Below are 16,490 nucleotides of genomic sequence, written 5' to 3' on the forward strand. Positions count from 1 at the left end.
TCCCCCTGGGCTGACACGGTAGGTGGTTTTGGCAGTCGATGGTTGCAGGAGTCAGAATGCATTACTGCCACTGATCTCCTGCCCCCACATATCAAAAAACAGAAGAAGAGGACAGACGCTGTCACACTCCCTCTGTCTGTGTCTCTCTCTCTCTATTGAGACAGGAAAAACTATCACCGCCCAGGTTTCTGCTTAAACTCGGAAATCATCTTAAATAAACACCAGGTCTATAAGCAAAGAGCAGCGCCGTAATATATATGTGCTTTCCAGTGGCGCTGCCGATGAGGGAGGCTCCTAATGTGATCTGGACTCCACAGCGGCGGTTTCATTACATTACAGTACATTAGTGGTGTCTTTATGGAGCCAAAGAGTCCTGCTGCTACAGCTGATGCAATAGAGAGGCATATCAAGAAAACATCATATGTGCCTTTTTGGTGTCACGCAGAGAAAGCGTCGCTCTGCTTTACGGGCTCATTACTGAGTCCCGAAGGCTGGCAGAGGTCTGAGGCAACACGTCTACTGGTATTGTTCTTCTTAACTCTCGTGTGTAAAGGAAAAGCTTTGCGTGGGTGTTGAGTTTCGATCGCTGAATAAAATCAGGCTTTGCGAGTTCAAGACTTGAGTAATAATTTAGAGCAAAGCTGCGTTCTCCAATTTCTCCGAAGTCGGCTCTTAAACCCAAAATAGCTGTTTATTAAATTTACACAATCTGGTCTCACCACATGGAGATCTTATCAGGATTTTATAAGAGCCTGAAGGTGACCCTGTCTTGAAATTTCAAACCTCCAACTCTACTACTTCCTGCTGTGTTGATAAAGTAGCTTTCTCTGATTAATTGTGACTCTATTGTAATCCTTTTTTTGTTTGTTTTTAATGGTGTGTCGCTGCTTTCATTAGCTCTCTCTGGCACTGCCTCGCGCCCCAAGGTCACACTCCAAAAGGTCGTCCAGAAGACAGCGGGGAAGTGTCCTGGAAGTCGTCCATGCGTGCAGCTTCGCCTGCCGGTTCTTACATCCGAGTGGCTTCTACATCTCCACTGACATCATGATAGTGGAGGAGGCGGGATGCTTTCTGGGACAATTCTCTCCCTCTTCTTCATTCTTCGTCATTGCAGCCGATGCTATCGCTCCTCTGGACCATCTTGTTTTGTATTTTCCAATCTTCTCTCTTCACCAATCTCTGTTTTTCTAATAAAGTGCATAATAACATCCTCTGTTCTCTACTATCTAAACTAGACTACATTCTGGAAAATAAAATGGCTTTGAGGAGCTTAACAGCATTAAGTTATCTGTCCTCAATGGTCTGTTTACCATTTTACAGCTGAATGAAACCCACTATCAGGATATATGTCATTTGATGTTGGTGCAAATGATACAGCAACAACAAAACTCCCAACTCTACAATACCAACTCTGTGTCAGTGGCCCTCGACATCTGATACCAACACACCGAGGCATCCTTTACCGTCCATATTAGACGGTCAGAGCAACTGACGTAGTATAAAGAACAAAAAAGTCTGCGTAGGGCGGGCGGGAGGGAAGGCTGAACGGGTCAAACAAACACAGGACTTTCACCGAGGAGACCAATGACTTAGTTTCACAAGGGACACGACCAGCGTTGACTTATTTTACTGTAGTTTTGTAATGCAACTTCCATACTTTACAAACGCCAGTCACGTAAGAAACGTGCCCAAACCACAACCTTTTCCTAAGCCTACCCATGTACTTTTGTTGCCCGAACCTAACCAAGTAGTTTTGTTGCTCAAGTAAACCTAAAAACTCAGTAAATCTACGTTGGAAGTTTAATTTGAAGATAGACTGTATGCACGTAACAAGCGAAAACTGACATGCCATCCTTGATACGTCCAAAACGGACACTAGAGGGAAACCTAGAGGGTCATAGTTTGAGGCGTAGGGCCACTGACCAGGCTGCCGTATTTGACAAGTTGGGAGTGAGAATGTGTTGCTATATCGTCCGACCCTACTTGTTACCGGAGCATTTTCCTAAGTTCAAATTCTTCCAAAAAACATCTTTGTTCTGACAATAACCTGCAGCTTTAGTTTGGAGATTAAATAGTAAATGTGGGACTTCTGCAGTCGAAAAAATCTAAGGTAGTCTTCCCCTGGTACCCTGGTTTATATACGAGGTGCTGTAAACTGATGGCACCTCCACAAACCTTTTATTCTTACACAGAACGAGATGTTAATGACAGGATTTTACAACTCTGTGAGGTTTATCACAGCAGCAATCCTTTTTATGCTCCGTCTAGCTGACTGTGGGGGTGATCACACTCTTGCCCGAGGACGTTGCATTTCATTGTGGCACTTCATTCTCACTGTAATGAATGAGGACACGCAGTGCTATTGTCAGTTTCAACACAGTTTATGGAGGCTATTGTCTCCCTTTCGATCTCAAAGATCCCTTCTTTTATATGCTTTTATATCCGGCATACTGTATTGTATTCCATCACAGTCCTTTCTCTTCACCATCCTCTCATTTCAGTCATTTCCTTTCTGTCTGTTCTGATGGAACTCACCTTCTTAATGTTCACCACTCACTCCCACCTCATCACCCTGCAGTGCCTGGTGACTTTCTCCCTCTCAGTCCTGCAAATCTCTCATTTCCATCAGTCATCTTGTATTCCTCCCTCCTCCTCCTCCTCCCCCTCCTCCTCTCAGTGACATTTGACATGACTGCATTCAGCTCACACAGAGCACCGTATTAGTTATTCTGAACGCATTCTGCACCTCTGCTGAATATCCAAAGGGCAAGATCTCTACCCTCATCGGGGCAGCCTGCCTTTCACACATGGCAGTAAAGAGATGCTTGATTCAACACGACTGGCTTGTTTTTCAAATCTGCCTGTTGGGTTTTTGTCCTCTTAAAAAACGACTAAAAAACAAATTTTCTTCAGCAGCCTGTGCAACATTGCAGTGAAGACGCTTTGTGTTTCTGATCGCGTCTGTCCAGCACAACAATAACACTCGGTGCATTGTTAATATTAGTTTTCAGGGTTTGGGATTGAGCCAGAATACTAATGAAATCAAGAAAATGTCCCATTTCCATTTTAAACGTATTCAATGGACGGCAGTGGTGTGGCACTGTGTGTCTGTCACTAAGTGGATCTGTACAAATCAAACAACCACACAACACCGAAGACAAAAGACTCCAGTAATTGTAAAACAGCCTGCTTACTCACATGGGGGCCACTTTTATAAAGGCAATAATGGATGTTCAGGCTTTTAAGGCAACTGTACCCACAATTACCACCAACAGTATTTTTGTTCCTGACAGAAGGCTTTGTACCCAACAATTATTTTATCCAATTTGCTTCTTCTAATCTCTGCTGAAACACAAACCAGTGTGCACTGCCCCCCAAATCTCCTTCTATATTATAAAATTGGTTCATTATTAGAGGGTTAACCTAAATTACATAAAAAAAAACACATTCTCACTTAAATCTACCCATGCAGATAGTATTTATTTACTCTGAATAATCCTAAAACCTCACTGTCACCAGTTTTTTCATTGTAATTTTGGGAACCGTTAAAGGCACAATGAGTAGGATTTGTCAGTTGTGGTTTGTAATCACAACATTCAAAGTTGGCCCCTCCTCTCCGGCTCAACAAGTGTGACGGTGCGTGACTAAAGGGGTGGTTTTGGACGCAAGCGGTGACGTCGCTTCCCAGCATTGGACGCTTGATGGGCTGCTGTTCCCATCTTTGAAACCGGAAGCAACATGGCGGCTCGTTTCGAGACTTTTTTCTTGTAAAATTGTTCACTGAAATGTGTTTCTGAAAGCATTTGAGGCGTGAAATAAGTCATAAAGTTGCTGAATCTGTCTTCATTTTACATCAAAAATGGTTAGTTTAAAAGTTTTTTGAGAGTTTCCAGAGGCGGTGAGTTGCCGGACGCTCCCGATTTGTAGCCTAGACCTCAGCTTGACAATGAGGTGAGGTGAATATACGGTCCGTCTCTCAAAATGCAACGCTGCGCTACCAGACTGCTTACATAGACAATGAATGGGAAAAGTAGAAATGACGGATCCTATGGAAACGTACCATTAGGGTGCTCGCCAGCGGGTGAAAGCCAACCCCAGATTCTCTCTCATTTTGGAACGAGTTTTGTCTGCTTGGCATTTCGCCTCGCTATATTTGTGGGCATCCTCCTGGATGAGAGTTTACGATCTGGCACCTGGTTGCTATGTTTTTATAGAGGTTGACACTCATAAACGTCCCGAACACAGCAAAATGAGAAGAAAAGAGAAAATCCTGGCAGAGGGCTGCAGGGTCTCTGCAGATACAAACACCACCACACACTTCTAGTGGATGTTTCCTGAGGAAAATCCTACTCATTGTGCCTTTAAGCCAGGTTCAGCTTCTTTGATAAACGTTTTATATTTGCCAGAGTCCTTTTGCTTTTTTTGATTAAACACTAATGTCGGTTTGAAAACAGTTTAAGGTTCATAGGGACCTTTTTTATTTGGCAGAAAGTAGCTGCTGTTGACAGCCAGGATTAGTCAGCGTAGCGGGGAATAAAACACGCTGTTGAATTCCTTTAAAACCCAGGCAAAGAAAATCAAAACTATCTTCATGGTCACTAGGGGACGGTAATTTTTTTTGTCATCTAATTTAGGCAAACCAAGACATTTGAAGAGTCCCTCGAGAGAGGAAATGAGAAGCAGAAACTGCTGTCCATTATTAAGCGAGGGCTTACCTGCTCGTCGCTACGGTGATAGTCGTTGTCCTCTTCTGGTTTCTCCTCTCCTGCCTCCTTATTGGCCGTCTCCTCTGATTTCGCGTCACCTGTGCAGAAAACCAAAGAGAGGAGGAACGATGAGCTGCCATGTTGTAAATTCAGAATACAAATTAGTATTTGCTCCCCAGTAACAGATCTAAACATGATGCACATATACACAGTAAAAGCAAAATCACAAACAAGTCTTCAGTGTGTAGTTCAAGTGCACTTCATTAGTTTATGCTGCAGTCAGTCATGTGATCACGCAGCGTGTTTTTCTCATCGTGCTCATTAACTTAAGTCAGGAGGCTTGAGCTTAACTGACGTCCACAGTGCTGTTGAAAAAGAGACTTGTCAGATACATGTTTGTCTCTCTGCAGTATTTAAACAGCCTGTGCCTGTTGGAGCGTAAAAAACACCTCCTGCAGAGTTCCATTTATAAGGTAATTACATGTCCGAGGGTGTCACCGCATCCTTTATACGACTTATCCGCTGTCTGGGCACGTCTCTAATACGGGGCAACTTCTTACCAGAAAAAAAACAGTCATTCTCCACACTGATTACCCTACATGAGGGCTGGCATCAGCTCTGCCCTAATTGAGTTTGTCTGGTTTTGTGCCTTTTCAAGAAAATGGAGGCAGATGGAGGACATTAGAGAGAGCAGCAATCTCTGACGAACATACGTTTCTCACAGTCTCACGCTCTACTGAGGGTAATGTGTTCAGAGTAGTGCAAGAAAGGTGAGGTACTGTTTAATAATACAACACAGAGCTTCGGGGTTGGAGCTGGAATAAGCCTGAATGATGCAGTTCAGTACACCTCGAGGAGACTACTTTAAATGAGATTATGTGAAAAGAAAACAAGGTTGTGTACATTTTATAAGCCTGTTTTGCAATCTGAAAGTACCTTTAATTATTCAAGATGATCTCCAAAGCACCCCTGAGCCCCAACTACACACAGGTCACACATTATGCCCGACTTCCATTAACATACTGACTGCGCCACAAGGGGAATAAACACTCTGGATCATCACTAAACACCATTGAAAAACAACTACAGGGCAGAATTGCAGCTCTCTAATGTCAATAACGCTTCAATTTAACTGTAAGTATAAGATTTCACTTTGCTGGGTGTAATATATTTTTTTAATTAATTCAGATTTTGACTCTCACAAACCGTCGTTTTGGTCTCCAACCGGCAAAACGTAAATTACAGCTCATTGCGTCCGAATAGATGCATACGACTGTTTATTCACACAAAGTCATGTTGAACGATAGTACACATGTTGGGTATGTAGTGCATAGTAGGCAATTTTTGGACGAAGCCATTTGTGTGCAAAGGCCTTTAATATTTGAGTTTCCACAGCTGTCTCACTTTCTGCGTTAATCTGGCGTCTTGTGTGCACGTAAACGCAGTGGAAGACACCTAACCAACTTCTAAAACCCTATGAAGCAGCTGCTACAAAGTCCAGGACAAGTGTGGTTATATATATATATATATATATATATATATATATATATATATATATATATATATATATATATACGCATTTTATGGATTTTCTTGTTGGCTGTAATACTGCAGCAGTATTGAATTTTTAGATATGAAACTTAGTTATCAAAGTCCAAATTGCGGCGCTGTGACAAAATTGCGGCACAGACACGTATTGCTTTTCTGTAACCTTTAAAAACAAAGCGTCTATTCTTCCAGGATTCAGTGGATGTAATAACACGGTGTGTGTGTGTGTGTGTGTGTGTGTGTTAGTGTGTGTGTGTTAAGACTTCAGCACAGGGTACAGATGGGATTGCGTTCAGCCCTCTGTGACCATTTTCCGTTCGGGCTAACTGTCACCAATTCCACTGAGTGTTAGCGGGAGAGGTCTGGGCTCGCTCTCGTGTCTCCAGAGTCGGCCTCGCTGATTGCTTATCAAGAGGGGCTCGCTCTTATTGTCGCGGCTCACCTTCAAACAACCCTGGAGTATCTCAGCGACTCTAAACACAGATGAACACCCTGTTTGTGTTTGAGGGTAATGGGATGATTGCTCCAGTCCGGGGATTTTAAAAACTGAGCAGTCTCGTCTCCGAAAGACTTTCTTTCTGTCTCGCGATCGCATTTGGGATCTCTGACATACAAATCACAAAGGCACATACAATGACAAGTGAGGCTACATTGGGAAAGAGCTGTGTGTGGGAGTTTATATTGTCATGAAAGTGCACTCCGCAGACTCGTCGCGGCACCGTGTCCCTCCATTTTCTTGCGTTAAGTGCTCAGGAAATAAGGCAATTTAGAGGAATGAGTCTGTTGTGTGCTGGTGGAAACCTAGTTTTTGTTTTTGTAAGTGTCAAGTAGCTGGCAAGAAAACTCAGTGTATGAAAAGCAAAGTTGTTGTTGTTAATGTGATGTCACATCATTGGTTGAATGTCGGATCTAGGGTGTATTTTACTGTCTCTTTGTAACATCTTAGGGACACTCCAATCCTGTCATTTGAGTATCAAACGCTTGTAAGCCTGAAAGGTGGCTCTGAAAAGTTTGTTTGGGTGGTGATGGCTAATTTTTGCCAAAGGACTATCTAACACACATTTGATATAACTTCGCTATTATTTAAATACCATTTCAATTATTAAACATTTTCAGTTCCCTGTTGAATAAAAACAAAAGGGCTGTCCTCGGCCACCTCTTCCCAACATACAGCGAGCAAGCGAACGGAGCGTGAAAAATTGTCCAGATATACTACAAGCAATGTCACTTATATAGAGAGAGTGATATTGATTAACTGTCAGTTACTGTTAGCATCGATTTTAACCAATAAAATAGGTTACCAGAGATGTGCTAAGTCTCTTAGAAATAAGTCATTCAGCATGAAAAAATCATAATAAACAACTAATCCACTAAAGGAATCTTAGTCGTCTAAAAAGAGAGAATGCATTCTCACTAAGCTACAAGCAAAGTTGTTTGGTTTCCGTTCTTGAAAAGCACATGTTGGCATTTCTCTGCACGGAAGACTCCAGTAATTTTATCGGACTTTACATTAACAGCATTGACATTTCCGGTCCTGAACTCAGCTCTGAGGAATTAGGAGGTGCTGCTCTGTCCTGCGTGGTTAGCAATGTGCCACATGCAGATGTATTTAGAGAGGACCCAAGAGAAAGTTTCTATTTCCGAGGGATACTGGATAAATGAGACTGTAATTAAGTGTAATGAAGTTCAGCTCAGCTGGCAGGGGCAACATTAACAGAGTGCCCACTGTCGCCTGTAGTTAGTGTTGTGTGATCTCTGCTTTACCATGCGTTAACTTTAGTTTGCCGTTCTTAAATAAGACCTAATGAGGAGCATTAATTTCCTCTGACTGGAGAGCGAAAAGTTACTTAACCCCCCCGTGAGGATGCTGGATGCACAAACTCTCAATATAACCTGTCTGAAGTAATTCAATTCAAGAGATGCTTTTGGCCTGGTTAGTGAAAATCAGATCTATGTGGGAGAATATGCATTTTAGTGTCAGCTGGCATTAAACGGTCTTAGTTCCTGCAATTATGAAAGGACCGTTGTACTAAAGCGATGGTACCACATCAGCTTCGGCTCAATCTCTGAACCCAACAACTATCGGTGTGACAACGGATAAGCCTCTGGAGGCAATGGGCAATATTTCTGGGGTTCTGGTGTAGTCAGCAGATATCCGGGTTATGATTTCTCTTCCGTGCGGTGCTCATTGTTTACAGTCCGATTAGCAACTTGAGATGTGAGAGTGGAGTTGAGAGACAACGTCTTCAGCTAATTTCTATAAACTGATATCTGCATATGAATGCGGATACATTTTTAAACTACCTCCGCCAATCAGTCAAGTTGCAGTTTGTATCCAAAATGTCATCACAATGTTATTTTATCTTGTTAGACATGTGTTTGAAATTGTCATAAATAGCATATGAATTCTTGAGTTATGTCCAAAAACCTGTTTTGTGAGTCAGTGACCTTTGACCACCAAATTCTAATCAATTCATCGTTGAGTCCAAGTGGACGTTTGTGCCAAATTTGACTTGGGTCATATTATTCAGTCCAGACAGTGTCTTAAATCCTTTGGAACAAGTTATACTGCAGCTACTTTGGTCCATCTGTCATCATAAAACCAATGAAATCCTGTGATGTCTGAACAGGTGGCGTGTCACAATGCAGCAGCACCTTCAAATGAGGAGTATCATTCATTTTGAAGAAGGTCCCTCGCAATGCAAGCTTTCATCGGATGAACAACTGTGTTTTATAATGTTATTCCTACATGGATATATACTGTAGGTAAAGATAGGTGATGGTAATGTGACGTGGCATGTCATTTAGCTTCCGGTGTGAAGAGCTGGGAGGGGGAAGCCAACCCTTTAGACCAGCTTTGAGGTGGATCAGACGATTGACTTATTTTCTCAACAGCACTTGAGTTTGACGGCAGCTTTAACAACTCACAAAACACACAGAACTCAGTTATCAATACGAGTGAAATATGTCAAAAGGCTGATGGGAAAAAAAGCTTCAAATGCACAAAACTCTTTATTGATCCAGGAGAGAAAACATCCTGGTCAATGAGCCTCCAAATGAAATGAAACCACATTTTGATTTCCATACATTTTTTCTTGTGTGTCAAACATATTTGTATTGCTCCCCAAAGCTAGAGATATCTGTTTGTGTTTTAGCACACTGAACGGAAATCGACGTTGAAATGCAATCACTGGGTTTCTATTTCTGTTGGCGTCTGTGCAAAATGATCCTTAAAATGTGTGTGTGTGTGTGTGTGTGTGTGTGTGTGTGAGTGAATGTGTTTTTGTGTGTGCTGTAGCTAAACCTGACGTCAAGCATCGAGGCACGGGAAGCCGGAGAGCAGTTCCACTTCCATTTGAGCCTTAATTACCAAAATCAGAGAGGGGGATTAAGCGAGCGATTAGGCCTGCCGGCATGACAGCCCTCTGGGCACACATTTACGCCAGCCCCTTGGAAGTGAGCTGGGACGGAAAAGCCGTCGTGCACAACAAGCGAGCCAGGGACTCATTCTGATTGGCTAAATTACCTTCATTTTTACTGCTTAATGGCTTCTGCTGTTAGTTGTTGTCTAATGTGACTCATTATGATTCGGGGGCTTCAGTCCTTATATATATATAGTACAATGACGAGATGCTCACACTGTCGAGGGGACAACTTCTCCTTGAAACAAGCAGTTTTGTGACCGCACATCTACAGTGTTTAGTCCGAAAATGTGAAAATAGGATGTTTTTCCACCGGCACGGTTCAGCCAGCTTTAATCGTACCGAGCTGTGCCGAGCATGAACGCATGCGTTTCGAAATCGTACTAAGTATATTTGTGTAATTACTAGTCAAAATATTTCCTAACACTTAATATAAGACACAATCACCTAACAAGTAACCTTTCAGTGAGATATAGGGACCAGACATTACATTTGAGCATTACAGGCTTATTATGATACACAACACCTCCTAATACGAGAGAAATATAGCTCAAAATGAGGTTTCCCAGTTAATTTCTTTTTATCTTGAAAGACCTAAATATTACATCTTATTTCAAGAAATCTTACCAAGCAAATTTTTCTTGTTCCATTGGCAGATTTTTTACTTATTACAAACAAGATCTCCATCTCCCTGTGTTAATTGCTTCTTTACTTATTTTTGAAGTGGCCTTTTTTCCATTGAAAGATGGCGTTGCTGTTTGTGTTACCTTGTGAAAAAATATCAATCCCCTGGTTCACAGTCTTTGTATGAATCAAACCAAAAATCTGAGGAGGATTAAAGCAGGACGCTGATTAGAGGAAATGTTCTCCTTGAAGCCTTTTCAAAGGATCGACAAATCCATTACAGTGAGTCCGATAAATAAATCAAAACGTTCGCTGTAGATATCCACCCTTAACACTTTGCATCAAGTATAAACCAAGCTTTGGTGAGCCCACACTAAATCAGATATGAAATGTAGAAAAACAAACAAAAATGTGTGTTAAACTGTGTTCATCTCAGGAGCATTCCCTTTGTAGGACCTTAGTGTTTTCTTTTCTTCCTTGTTGGTTTGTTTGATCACCTCAGCCAAGTAGACTCCCACTGCTATTTGGAGGACCTTCAACACATAACTCATATCCCATAATAAAAGGTAAACAACACCTTTTGGCATGCTGTGGCCCACATGTCTGTTATGTACTACCTTAAGGTCATATTGAACAGCGGGACGTAAATAAATCAAGCTACTAAAGTTATTGGATCCACACAGCGGCTGTGCCTCACTGAAACAAGTATTTAATCCGATAGAACCAAGACAAAACAGCTGAAGGAGGATGTGTGTGCGGGGAGGACCGTACCATTACGTTGATCTAGATGAGTCTTCATGTTGCAGAGCTCTCCTTTAATGTCTCCAGGAACCTCCATCCCCAACTTCTGATAGAACTCCCGCTGCTTTTTTATCTCCGCTGTAGAAGAGAGAGAAACATTAGATATCATGGTGGCTTTACTCAAGGTCACTGTCACTGGGTCGTTAAAATTTAACGGTGTGTGTGCACTGAATCATGCTTCATTAGATCTCTAAGCCAAGTAATGACTGCAGGAATATATTATTCAAATGCATTTCTTTCTCAGCGATGCCAAGCCAGTTTGTGAACTCATACAGACATCAGTAGGTCACAGTGAAAGATCTCTCGTGGGTTGCATCATAAAGAGAGACGACACTTACCCTCTTGAAGTCCCGGTACCAACTTGTAGACAATGTCTTGCATTGTTCTGTCATGGCTGGAAAAGAACAAGAAATTGGTTAGTTACCTCATTAGTAGGGCTGCACAGTTAATCTAATATTACCACAATCACGATTTTGGCCTCCCACAATTAAATTAATATGATCGACTGCAAATAGTGGCATTTAAAATATGTGCTCAACTCGCTGCATATCAAATTAAGCACTTCATAAACTAAGAGCCAGCCACCAGGGTGTGATCGGGATGTGTTGGCTTCACTTTTGGGGGAGCTGTCATGCCGCTGTGCGCGCATCCTACAGCAGCAGCCTGTGAACAACTTTACTGAAAGTTGTGGCTGCAGTCCAGAGTAGAAGAGTAATAAACTGTATATAACTAACAGAATATTGCACCTATTTTTTAGATTGAAACAATGAAATGCCACCTGCTCTGAGAGGCCGGTGTGCAGCATATGCTCCGTCAGTCACAGTGTTAAATGTCTTTTCCCTGCTCGGCAGTGCAGGTGATACAGGTGCACAGTGTGGGGGCTCGGGTCTCGCCATCAACACGTTGGCGCCGTTTGACAACCGGCCAGCTAACGGACACGACACGTTGGGTTTGTTGCAATGTTATGGAAGAAAAACTCTCCTGTTTGTCTCCCCTGCTGTCCTCTGGGAGAGTCATTGTATCTGCTAGATGGTGCGGAGGCTCCAACAGGCAGCGAAACACTGACCCCTGCTGGACAGAGCTGGTAGTGTGTCCTCACAGTTTGGAGGTTTTAACACCATTACTAAGATCTGCTGTGTGCTAATGTGACACTGTTATGCTCTGTTGAATTAAGAGAAACCTTTAAACTCTGCTGGAGAGATGAACGCTGTTCCTTTTAAAGATGTTTCATTAACTGGGGTTTTAATGAAGGTGGTGGAGATCACTGTCTGACACATTGCTCCCATAGGTTTTCCTTTTTATTTGTCACCTGTCTCTAGGTTTATAGGTATAATATGGTCCTTTGTGTTACTGTTTAATTGGCATATGTGCTGTATCTGTGTTTCCTTTCTTACAATAACACTGAAAAGGAGATTTTAATCTCAGTGAGACTTTCACCAGGTTAAATAAAATGTACGACGACCTCTCCAGTCCACTAGGTGTCCCTGTGTCCCTGAGCCACACCTGGACTGGTGTGGTCCAGAGGATATAAAGCTCCCACAAAGCATCTCTCTTCTCTGGCTGACACAGCTGCTGTTTTGTTTTGTTTGTTACAGACATTTTCACACATCCATACACACTTACATGACCTGTTTGCTCTGTTCTTTTTATAAATAGATATGATTCATTTTTTAATCTCATACATTTTTAAACTTGTCTGGTCTCCAGACTTAGTTGCAGCTTTTGAGCCTGGCTGTGACAAAAACAGTCACTGTAAAGACGTGACAAGTTTACTTATAAAGCAGCTTTTAACAGTAAGGCAGTTCAATTTGCTTGCTAAAGCAAGAGTCGCTGAAATTAGTAGTCCCTTTAGGATTATAAAACAAGGAAATTACTTTTTTTTATGTATTCATCCAGCAGTGGTGCATCACTGCAGCAAAAACCCCAAACCAAAAAAATCAAGAATTAATAAAGAACTTGCTCGGTCATTTAGTTAAGTCATTAAATTAAATATTAACCATTTACAGACACCAGCTACTAGTGTTGTAGTACTCGAGATCGGTCTCAAGACTACTTTTTGAAGGTCTCTGTCTCGGAATCAACAGCATTTTTACTCGGTCTTGTCTCGGTCTCAGACAAAGAGGACTACTTCAAGACCAGTCAAGACCACAACTGTGGGGATTTCACTAAATGACCTGTTTATTGTCTGGTTTATTTGTTATCATCATTACTGTGGTTTGTTCATAGAAAACAAAGGAAAACTCCCACATAAAATTCCCCTTTGCAATGCCTTTTATCAGACATTTATCATGCTACACTTAGGCTAATACACACATATGTAGTATATATGGCAATAAAAGAGGTGAATGAAGAGGAATCTTCATTTGTGGTGTTTTTATGGGAATCTGTATTTTATCGTAAGTGTGTCATGTCTTGGTCTGAAAGAGGTCTAAATCCCTCAAAATGTCTCGTCTCTGTCTCGATCCACTCTAATCTTGGTCATGGCTTTGTCTCAATTTCGGTGGGTTTGCCTACAACACTGCCAGCTATATTAACTAATTTCCTTCCCAGAGCTAAAGAATACAAGGCTGTTCTTTGCAGAGTAACACGGAGTATGATTGTGAGGTGATTTTACTGTCTTATGTGTGTGAAGTAATAAAACGGATTAAAACCATCGAAGGAAAGCCACACTTGACAGTACGAGAAGCCGGATTAGTTCTGCTGAGCTGATTCTCTGTGAGGAGACGTCTCAGTGTGACTTTGAGTTCAATCTCAAACATCAACTTTGATCAGTCTTCCTGATGAGCAGATGGTTTTTATCTGTCATCTGACGGGTGTTTTGCCTTCAAATCACTTGTGATGTTTCCCAACAACTCCAATTTCCTACAAACAACGAGGCAATAAAAAACAAAAAACAGCTGTGCGGCGAGCTAATGTGTCTGAAATGGAGCATTTCCTGCAAAACAATGAGTGTGCAGACAGCGCAGTTTAGGCGGTAATGACTAAATTGCTGGTGCACATTAAGTTTGGGTGTCGCATTAATCAGACATTAATGCATGAGCGCTCAGAGGGGCACGAACGACAACATCAACATCCCTTAGAGAGGAGGATTCAGTCTGGAAGAGTGAACTTCACAAAAGCAATAAGAAGAAGACTTCACTTCCCAAAATGTCACATCTTCATTTCAACCTGAAATGATGAAATTCATCATTCAAAGTACAGACTGAAGTCTGTGTGGAAATTACAGGTAAGGAAACTTTTTTCATTTTAAGTGGTCAATTATTTCAAAGAGAAGGTGACATTTTTAATGTTTTTGAAGCAAAAATGTTCAAATATTTCCCAGTTGTGCTCTCTGAGGTCCACTACAGTTTCTCAATACTGTGACTGTGCTCAGTTGAAAGCTGTTTCACACCAAGCACAGATTTTTGTCTGATAAATTCACGCAAATTTATAAAAACTGATTTTGTGGGTTCTTATGAATGCTTGCACACCCCTGCAGGACATCAAATATTCAGACGGACCACAATGGGCCGTCCCCTTCTCAACAACCAATAATGTATGACAAACACTTCGACCTCAACAACCAAATTAAGGACAATATATGGCTTGAGATCGCCCAACAGCTGGGATACGATGAAGATGGTAATGTAACTGATATGCACTTGCTAATGTTTTATGTTGGTCACAGGACGAGGCTAGCCACAACAGCTAACGTTAGCATCACATTTAAGGTCCGATTAGTTTATGCATCATGTAATTAATGTTAGCCTCTTTGACATTCTCTGTCTGGACAGGTTTTTGTTGTGTGGAGTGGACACGGCACTGTTTAGGAGGAAACTCATAGACGAGTCTGGTGTGCAAAGCTGTCATGAGGAAAATATGCACTGGTGAGAAACGGCTCTTACCGTGCTCAGTACATCGAAGTGTGTTTACAGGTGTTGGGGAGTACGACCGCATATGTGAAAAAAGTTGTAAATAAAGCCTTTAGTGTCTCCGGGGGGGCGGTGTGAAAAATGCTAAATTACCTCAAGTAATGTAACTTGAGTCAGCATCGTTTGGGGCTGATGACTACACGTCTGAAAATAAAAAAAGCAATCTGGAGGTGTGAAGTTAGAAAGAAGTGAGGTTAACCAGACCTCTAGCTCATCTTCTCTACTCCAGGTTACATTAGCTACTACTAGCACAAAACACCTGAATCTCCAACCCAAACTGTCAGCAGTTGGGTTGCATTGTGGGTAGTGTAGGCACCAGGTTCAGTAAAATCCTGTTAATTAATGTTTGTTTAATAGGAAAATCTGCACACTCTCCATGATACGATCCACTATAAGATTCAATCCACGGATTGGGCAGGCCGGGTCATAAAATGAACATTTCTGATAAATAGCAGCTGGGTTGCCGGTGGGTGAAATAATACATTATTAATGAGGAAATATTAATTACATCCTCTAATATGTGGACATATTTTAAGCTTCATTTTTCGTAATGAGAATTGCTAAAAAAAGAAGAACTTTGACTTTAAATAAATGCTCATCTATTTAAAACCAGCCTACTTCAATGTAATATGTCATCACTCTTACATACATCCCACAGGGACCGGTATGGAGTGTCCATGCCGGGTGCACGTCTCTAAACTGGAGAACATTATTCCTTCGGGCGGGTGGCACATCTCTAGTGGCATTCACTTATTAATTGAACCTTCTTATGTTCATGTATCTATGCCTATAACAATACAGACACAGACACAGACCACTCTCAGCAGAGTGACCTCAGAGTGGACATAAGATGGTAAGAGGCGAGCAGCACTTTGTTCCTTGGTAGTTTATTGTTTACTGGCAGTGAACTGCTGATGCCCCCCAGAGGCAGCGAGCAGCTCCCTGCACACTGATGGAGCTCTGACAAAACCTCAGTGTGTGCGTGCATGTGTGTGCACGTATATGTTTGTGAGTGAGGAATGCAGAATGAAACCTAGAGAGAGGAGAGTGTTGTAGGTAGTGAAGGAAAATAGAAGAGGACTGAAAGACAGCAGCTCATTGTACCTGTGCGTGTGCGTGTGCGTGTGCGTGTGCGTGTGCGTGTGCGTGTGCGTGTGGTCTGCGGCGGCTCCCTCACTCACCCGATGTACTGCAGTGGATGGCTCTGATGAATAACAATCCTACACGTGGGGCACGTGTTGTTTTCTTCCAGATACTTCACTAGGCAGCTTCTACAGACTGGAGACACACACACACACACAGAGGAGATATTGTTACTCTCCATATACAGATATATTAATTAATTGGCCAACAATGCTACTGTGTATTTAGTACGTTATCAAATGTCACTGATCGCAGTCACTCTTGATGATTTCATGAATGACAATCACATATTCAGCATTTTAAAATCTCTCATCATTTCACTTTCAGCTGCAAAG

The 16,490-nt window shown here is 41.9% G+C and overlaps 1 protein-coding gene across 2 annotated transcripts in view; it reads right to left on the reverse strand.

Annotated features, from left to right (window-relative positions):
- pcgf3 (polycomb group ring finger 3) overlaps positions 1-16,490 on the reverse strand; it is a 74,299-nt gene that overhangs the window by 11,880 nt on the left and 45,929 nt on the right. For both annotated transcript variants that reach the window (XM_074649037.1, XM_074649036.1), the window contains exons 4-7: positions 16,194-16,290; positions 11,440-11,495; positions 11,072-11,179; positions 4,716-4,804 (exon numbers count right to left, since the gene is read on the reverse strand). In XM_074649037.1, the coding sequence (XP_074505138.1) occupies positions 4,716-4,804; positions 11,072-11,179; positions 11,440-11,495; positions 16,194-16,290 (350 nt within the window). The remainder of the gene's footprint in view (positions 1-4,715; positions 4,805-11,071; positions 11,180-11,439; positions 11,496-16,193; positions 16,291-16,490) is intronic.

This window comes from Sebastes fasciatus, chromosome 10 (assembly GCF_043250625.1).
Source record: "Sebastes fasciatus isolate fSebFas1 chromosome 10, fSebFas1.pri, whole genome shotgun sequence".
NCBI lineage: Eukaryota > Metazoa > Chordata > Actinopteri > Perciformes > Sebastidae > Sebastes > Sebastes fasciatus.